General features: G+C 36.6%; 1 protein-coding gene across 1 annotated transcript in view; it reads left to right on the top strand.

Annotated features, from left to right (window-relative positions):
* Positions 1-8,867, top strand: part of KLHL12 (kelch like family member 12) — a 51,318-nt gene that overhangs the window by 13,721 nt on the left and 28,730 nt on the right. The window contains exon 5 of the mRNA XM_007941145.2: positions 6,708-6,857. Within this exon, the coding sequence (XP_007939336.1) occupies positions 6,708-6,857 (150 nt within the window). The remainder of the gene's footprint in view (positions 1-6,707; positions 6,858-8,867) is intronic.

Genomic DNA, 8,867 nt, shown 5'->3' with positions numbered 1-8,867 from the left:
TTCTATTCCTATTTTGCTGAGAGTTTTGATCAGAAATGGGTATTGGATTTTATCAAATGCCTTTTCTGCATCAATTGACATGATCATGTGGTTCTTCTCCTTTGCTTTATTTATGTGGTGGATGACGTTGATTGTTTTTCTAATGTTGAACCATCCCTGCACACCTGGTATGAACCCCACTTGGTTATGATGAATGATTTTCTTGATATGTTGTTGCAGTCTATTGGTGTAGCCTTTAATCTTCATCAGTAAGTGCTTGAAGTCATCTTCACTATCGGCAAACAAGGTTGTATCATTTGCATATCGCAGGTTGTAATGAGTCTTCCTTCAGTCCTTATGTCATGTTCTTCTTCTTATAGTCCACCTTCTTGGATGATCTGGTCAGCATACAGATTGAATAAGTATGATGAGAGGATACAACCTTGACACACATCCTTTCTGATTTTAAACCATGCAGTATCCACTTTTTCTGTTTAAACAACAGCCTCTGGTCTATGTATGTACAGGTTCCTCATGAGCACAATTAAGTGTTCTGGAATTACCATTCTTCTCAATGTTATCCATAATTTGATATGATCCATGCAGTTGAATGCTTTTGCATAGTCAGTAATTATTGACACAAGTAAACATCTTTCTGGTATTTTTTGCTTTCTGCCAAGATCCATCTGACATCAACAGTGATATCTCTCATTCCACATCCTCTGAGTCCAGCTTGCATTTTTGGAAGTTCTCTGTCAATATACTGCTGCAGTCATTTTTGAATGATCTTCCCCAAAATTTTACTTGTGTGTGATAATAATGATATTGTTCGATAATTTCCACATTCTGTTGGATCATCTCAGGGAGTATTCTGTCAATTCCTGGAGCCTTGTTTTTTGCCAATTCCTTCAGTGCAGCTTTGACTTCTTCCTTCACTACCATTGGTTCTTGGATCATATGTCACCTCTTGAGATAGATGAAAATTGACCAATTTTTTATTGTATGGTGATTCTGTATATTCTTCCTATCTTTGATGCTTCCCACATCATTCAATATTTTGCCCATAGAATCTTTGAATATTGCAACTCGAGGCTTGAATTTTTTTTTAATTGTGATTTGGGTGAAGATTTACAGAGCAAATTCACTTTCCATACAGCAGTTCACATATACATTGTTGCATGTCATTGACCACAGTTTACCACCATGCAACAGCTCCCCTCCCACTTCCTCCCCATAGTTACCTCTTCCCAGTGTCCATCCCTTCATGCACTCCTGCCCCCTGAGCTGTCTCCCTGTGCATATCGAGGCTTGAATTTTTTATTCAGTTCTTTCAGCTTGAGCAATGCCAAGCATGTTCTTCCCTTTTGGTTTTCTAACTCCAGGTGTTTGCACATTTTATTATAATAATTGACTTTGTCTTATTTAACTGCTTTTTGAAATCTTCTGTACAGCTCTTTTATCTTGTCATTTCTCCTGTTTGCTTTAGCTACTCTTTATTCAAGATTAAGTTTCAGAGTCTCTTCTGACATCCATTTTGGCCTTTTCTTTCTTCTTTGTCTTCTTAATGACCTTTTGCTTTATTGATGTATGCCCTCGATGTTATCCCACAACTCATCTGGTCATTTTCAGTCATTGGCATTCAATGCATCAAATCTATTCTTCACACAGTCTCTAGATTCAGGTGGCATATAATCAAGGTTGTATTTTGGCTTTCTTGGATTTGTTTTCATTTTCTTCAGCTTCAACCTGAACTTGCATATGAACAATTGATGGTCTGTTCCATAGTTAACTCCTGGCCTCATTCTGATTGATGATATTGAGCTTTTCCATTGCCTCTTGCCACAGATGTAGTTGATTTGATTCCTATGTATTCTGTCTGGCATAGTCCACCTGTATAGTTCCCATTTATGTTGTTGAGGAGAGGTATTTGCAGTGAATACATTGTTGGTCTTGCAAAATTCTATCATGAATGTTATTGGGCAATACCGATCTCATTGCCTTCTCAATTTCTGGCATTGTTTCCATCACCAAGGCTGTATTTTCTAAGTACCAATGCTTTTTTGTTTCCACCTTTTACATTCCAATCACCAGTAACTATCAGTGCATCTTGATTGCATGTTTGATCGTTGTCTGACTGCATTTTCTGACTTTTATCATTTTCTGATAAATCTCTTCAATTTCTACATCTTTGCTTTTAGTGATTGGTACGTAAATTGGAGTAATAGTCATATTAACCACTCTTCTTTGTAACCATATGGATATTGTCCTTTTTTCAGCATTGTACTTCAGGATAGATCTTAAAATGTTATTTTTTGACTATGAATGCAATGCCATTCCTCTTCGATTTATAATTCCCAACATAGTAAACTATTTGATTGTCTGATTGAGAATGGCCAATACCAGTCCATTTTAGCTCATTAGTGCCTAGAATATCGATCTTTATGCATTCCATTTTACTTTTTGAAGTTTCCAGTTTTCTTAGATTCATTCATACTTCGTACAGTCCATGTTCTGATTATTAATGGATGTTTACAGCTGTTTCTTCTCATTTTTAATTGTGGCACACCAGCAAATGAAGGTCCCAAAAGCTTTACTTCATTCATGTCATTAAGGTAAGCTCTACTTTGAGGAGGTAGCTCTTCCCCAGTTGTATTTTGAGTGCCTTCTAACCTGAGGGGCTCATCCTCTGGCACTGTAACAGACAGTCGTCTCAGTAGTCTACTGCTGTTCCTAAGGTTTTCAGTGGCCAGTTTTTTCAGAAGTAGATCGCCTTGTCCTTCTTAGTCTATCTTAGTCTGTAAGCCCCACTGAAACCTGTTCACCATGGGTCATAGCTTCCACCATCACAGCAACATTCAATCTACCACAGTTCAACAAACTGACAGGCAAGTATTGGGTACTTCGCCTAGCAAAGGGGAAGCTACCTCTGCCCAGGCAACCATTCCATGACTTAACCCAGCAACAAGAATCTTTACATAGTACCAGTAGTTTAGCAGAGTTTTTATTGCATTTGGGATATTGTTAGGCTAAGAATTATAGTGAGAAATCTAATAAAGGGACATCAGATGCCTTTGCTCTCTAGTGACCCGATTATTTAATTTAGTAGTAGTTTTTAGAAAATACTTAGTAGAGCCAAGTGGCAGGATAAAAGTTTTATTTGCTGGTTTTGTTTCCCCTAGTTAGGAGAAATTTGGCTTTCTAGGAAGGCTAAGAGTTCACTGTTTTTGCCATCTCTTCAATAATAAAAAATGAATTTTAAATTAGTGGATTCCTAGAATTTAGTAGCACCTTTACATGTGTGCCTCAATTTAAACAAGAGATATGTTGGAAAGTAAAAGCTTAGTTAGTGTTAGAGTCCTTGAGGAGGAATTTATTATTTAAAGAAATCCTATAATTTATTTTATAAAAAGTAGGATTTTTATGTAGTACAATACCAGGTCTTAAGTAAATTTCTTATTTAAAAAAAAAAAGTATTTTATTCCCATACTTTTTTTTTCTTTTTTAAATTCCCATACATACTATGAAATTGGAGCCAACTTTTTCTTTATACCTTTCCCTAGTAATTTTTCTGAGGGAAAATTGGTTAGGCCACATTCATGACATTGTTTCCAGGTAAAGAAGAATATTTTCCAGCTTTTCCTGCTGTTTCATGTCAACTCAGAAAAGCTGCTGTTACAAATCCTACTGAGCCAAGTATTTGCTAGTCTCCTTTTTAACCTTCATGGTGTGGGACAATGTGCCCGTACACTGAAATGTCAGTATAGCTAAAGTATGTAATCTTTAGACTGGAAAATTGGTAATTTGCTAGAATACCTTGCTTTTCTTGATTTGTCCATATATTGGAAAATACAGTGAATAAAATACAGACTACAACTTAAAGCTTATTGTACATAGTAATAAAATAGCTAAAACTCAGCATTTATTATGGTTCATTTATCTAATATTTATTAGCACTTACTATGTACCCATACAGTTCCAGGGTGGAGTTAAAATTGTAAACAAAATACATTTATAATCCCTGTATCCTGGAGGTTAACATTCTGATGGCACCATTTTTGGTATTTTATAGCGATTTTTTAAATTTAATTCTCATAACTGTCTCTATTTGTGCAAGGAGAAAACTGAGGCTTGAAAGTTAACCAACGCACCACAGCTAGTAAGTGGTAGAACCAGGATACAAATGTAAAGCTAGCAGTCTGACTTCAGAATCTATTCTTAAGCACTAAAGTATGAGCTGGTCACCTAGTCAGTTTATTTCTGGTTGGTCAGGTCAGGAGACAGAAGTCATTTATTTCAGAACTGCCTATAATGAAACAAAATGGAACAGAGAGGGCACCAATAACTAACCACCTTACTCAGAAGATGAGATGAAAAAACAGCTTGAGAACTCTTTTGTATAGTCTTCTTAAATGTTTGTCAAAACTGGCATTTTTTTTTAAAAAAAACAGCAAATGACATTTTTTTCATAGTCCAGCTAGAAATAGAAACCAAATGTTTGACTCCTAGTTGCTAACTAAAGCTTCCTCTTATTATTTAAAACAATAGTACTTAAAACAATGGGAGGCAGTGTATCATACTAATTAAAACAACATGAGCTTTAAGTCTTGGCTGTGTGACATTGGATAAGTTACCTAACCACTAATCTTCAGTTTCTTCTTCTGTAAAATGCAAATAATATTAATAATTAGTACATAGGGCTGTTCTGACCATTAATATTAATGTAAGTATCTGATACATGAGAGAATTCTCTCTGAAAATTTGTCATGGAGAAAACTCATTTTTTCCCATACTTCAACAGGAATGCTGTGGGGTTTTTTCATTCCAGTTTAGCTATTTCTCGGTAATTACAGTGTATCCTGTCTTCATTTAGATCTCTGCTCATGATTGAGAAGCTTGATTTTTAAGTTGATCTATCTAATTTAAACCTAGAAAACATCAAAGTTTAATATGCAGCTGTCGAGTACTTTCAGCCTATCATTGTTATCTTTAAAAGAAATTCTTAAAAAATCATGGGTTTCTTTCTGCACCTCCCTTGCATCTAATCCATCAGTAGGCTAGATTAGTTTTACCTCCCACATATTTCTCCAGTGTATCTACTTCTCTCATCACTGCCATAAGCACCATCACTTCTTGCCTAGTGTGCCAGAGTAGCCCCCTAACTTGTTTCCCTGCTCTTGAACTTTCCATACTGTTCTATCAATGGCAGCCAGGGTAATCTTTACAAAATATCATTATGATCATGTCATTAGCCTGCTCAAAACCTTTTAGTGGTTTCCAGTTGCTCTAGAATAAACTCCAGTCTTGTAATGCCCTCTGTGATCTGGCCCTAACTTAATCTGTCTGGCTTCATCTTTTACCACTCTTCCCCCTCCCTCCCTCATTCTACCACACTATCCTTTTATCATTTTCTGAAGCTGTGACTTTGTTGCTTTAGGACTATCTGTTAGAATATTTCTGTAAGATGGAAATCACCTATATCTACTTCTGTCTAATTTGATAGCCACTGGCCACATGTAGCTGTTGAGCACTAGCACTTGAAATGTTGCTAGTGCTACTGTGAAACTGAATTTTTATTGTAATTTAACTTTAATTAATGTAACTGTATGTAAATAACTATATGTGGCCAGTGTCTACCGTATTGGACTGTGAATCCCTGGGGACTTTGCTGCATGTGATTTTCTGTCTAGCTTATACTCCTTGCCTAACTACTACTAACACATCAGATTTCAGTTTATTGCTTTGTCACGGAGACCCTCCACTGGACCCACCAATCTAAATTAGAAATCTCATGTTAGTGTGTACTTTCTTATATAGTACATAATGACAAAGTAATATTATTTTTCTCGTTTAACAATTGTGTCTTAAGACACAATTAAGAGCAAGCATCATCTTTGATTTGTTCACCATTTTATAAGCCTGCAGCACAGTGCCTAGCACTTACTAGGTGGTCAGTAAATCTGTGGAATGAATGAACTTTCCAAAACATTTTTTTCATTTCTAGAGTACCACACTTCTTAGAAAAAGTTTATGGGGGTAATTTCTTTCTCTAGTCAGAATCACATACTGAAAAATGTCTCTCAGAAGAGATATGCTTTAGGGGCTGATAAAAAAGGGACACAGTCCTATACTTTAGGTGTCTGCCCTTGAGAGGTCCTAAGTGTTTAGGGTGTGTTTCACCTTACCCAGTTTTCACATATAAGCTTAGACCCAAGTTCCTCAAATGATTAATTGTATAGGTCATTTTAAATAGCATAGTGCCTAATACATACTTGGAAATGCTGATTGACAATACTTGGAAAACTGTAGCATTCCATATAATGATGTAAAAGAAGTTCCTGCTTTACAGGCTTGGGTGAAGGAGTTGTGAAGCAAGGCTGGAGGTGATTAGACAACATTGATGAATAAGAGTTATTTCAAGAACCAGTTTTGAATAGGGCAGCAAATTACCAGGAAAAAAATTCAGGAATAGGAAAAACTCTGAAGTGAAGGCCAACATGTGATTGATACTGTCTGTCTTAGGAACCATTTTAACCAAAGCTAACAATTCTTTTCTTGAACTGAGCTAGCTGTATCTGAAAAGACAATTTCCCTAAGAGCCTGTCTATTTCTGAAAGATTAGAAATAATAGTAGTGGAGTAGGGAGTGAGAGGAAGAAAGAAGCATGACTACCTTTGCAAATGTGAGCTCATTTGAAAAGCAGAGATCCCTATGTCATTATACATTTACAGGTAGACTCTGAAGAGCCAGTTTTTGAAGCTGTCATCAACTGGGTGAAGCATGCCAAGAAAGAGCGAGAAGAGTCTTTGCCTGACCTGCTACAGTATGTCAGGATGCCCCTGTTGACCCCCAGGTACATCACGGATGTAATAGATGCTGAGGTAAGTCATGCAGTATAGAACAGAACCTAACACCTTTTATAGTGTCTGTTGTAGCTTTGTATTGAATACTCCAAATTATTTAATGTAGGCCTCAAAGTCTTTTGGTTAGTTTCTCCAGGAACCTCAGAGAGGGTTATGCTTGATAGTCCTAAGGCATATTTCCAGAAATAGTTTATTGGCAAATCAGGCTCCTGACACAGATGAAAATTTTAATTTTTTTTTTAACATGCCCCTAAATATTTTACATAACCAACATCAGAGGATAAGTTTTGTCCTCTTTTCTCCATTAAACATAAAGTGTTCTAGTTGCCCTGAAAAGGGGGAAGATGCTTTGCTTGGCAGCCCTCTTTATTTTTGACCTCTGGTGAAATCAGTATCAAAGCTGTTAGGTGCTTTTTAGTATCAATTTTGGTTAAATCATTTTGAGTTTATTTTTTAAAGCATCTCTCCAACTAAAGTTGTTTGTAGTATATTTTCATGGTTTTTTTTTTTTTTTTTTACTATATCATACCACCTGTATTACCTGTACCACTGATAGCAAATAGATATGGACCAAATCAGTGAATGATTTTTTTTTTCCTGCTAGCTGAACCCCAGATCTCTTTGGGCGTTAACTACGCACACAATTTTTCATTATTTATGCTAGAAAAGTTGTAGGCTGGTTAGTGTGACATCTCAAACTCTTTTTTTTTTTTTTTTTTTTTTTAAATTTTAACCTTTTTGGTCATTTCTTTCAGCTAACCAATCCACATACATGATTTGTCTACTTCTTTACATAGTGGTTAGGAACACAGGTTTTGGAGCCAGAATCAGGCTAAAATCCCAAATTCACCACTTATTATGAAAACCTTAGGTTATTTAATTTATTTGTGCCTCAGCTGTTTTATCTGTAAAGTACAACTAATAGTAGTCCCTTTGTAATACATTGTTGTCAGTATTAAATAAGGTAATATATATAAAAGATTTGTTCATGTAAAAGCTGTCCCTAAATATTTGCTAGTATTGTTAATTTTCCTTTTAAATTCAGAGTGAAACTTCCTGGGTTAGGTTAACAGAGGGCCTGTGTAATTAGAGCTTTTATCAATGCTATCCCAGATGGCATAGTCTAAAACAAGATAATTTGAGGAGAATTTATTTAGAAAGGAGTTGTTTACAAAAGTGCAAGTTAAAGACACAATAAAAGACAGTGAAGTAACCTAGACCTAGTACCACCAAGCTTTTTAACCACCCTGAGGCCTGAAGGGACAAGGTCAAGGACGGGTTACTAAGAAGCTAGAAGGAAAGAAAGTCAGGTAGAGACCACTGCCTTGTGAGAAGTTGTAATCTTTAGTGACCTTTAGCTTTGCAGTAGGAAAGTCATTGAGTAAAGACCCTGACTCCCAATAGCTGAGCCCAACAAGAAGCCAGAGGGCATGCAAGCCCTATTGACATAGTTCATATAGTTCATACAGGTCAGTCTTTTGAGCCAGAGGGCAGAGTGGAGAAGGGTGCAGCATCAGTCTGGGGAAGCAAATGGAAAATACGGATACAGACAGACATCTATCAGAAATATACAAAGGGATTATTGTAGTGCTGTGCGCCTTGGAGAAATTTCTTCAGGCAAGATATACTTCTCCCCATCATCTCAGAAAAAAATAGGTCTTTTGGTTTCCCCTTAAAATTCTTATTAGTTGTTCAAAGATGAACCCTTTTGTATATATAGTACTGCATTTTCAGTGAAGGCAAACGTGGATATACGGGTGGACAGATGGGTGGGCAGGCTGAACTATTTAGGTATGTCTATGAAGCGGGAAATGTGCCCAAGCCCACGTATAGGGTTGGCAGATAGTGGTCCTATAAGTATTATTTGTAGGATCTGAATTCCCAGGTATATAGTAGAGCTGACAAGGGACAAGGTTGTAGTCACTTCTTGGTCACAGCCAGCTACCCAGAGGGAGTGAGTAGTTGAACCTGTGGGCTTGGGACCATAGTCACAGGGGACATCAAGCTCAGTTGGCATAACATACTATA

Source organism: Orycteropus afer, unplaced genomic scaffold (assembly GCF_000298275.1).
Source record: "Orycteropus afer afer isolate SDZICR_OR568_19922 unplaced genomic scaffold, OryAfe1.0 scaffold00075, whole genome shotgun sequence".
Classification (NCBI taxonomy): domain Eukaryota; kingdom Metazoa; phylum Chordata; class Mammalia; order Tubulidentata; family Orycteropodidae; genus Orycteropus; species Orycteropus afer.
This window is presented reverse-complemented; position numbering and strand designations above follow the sequence as displayed.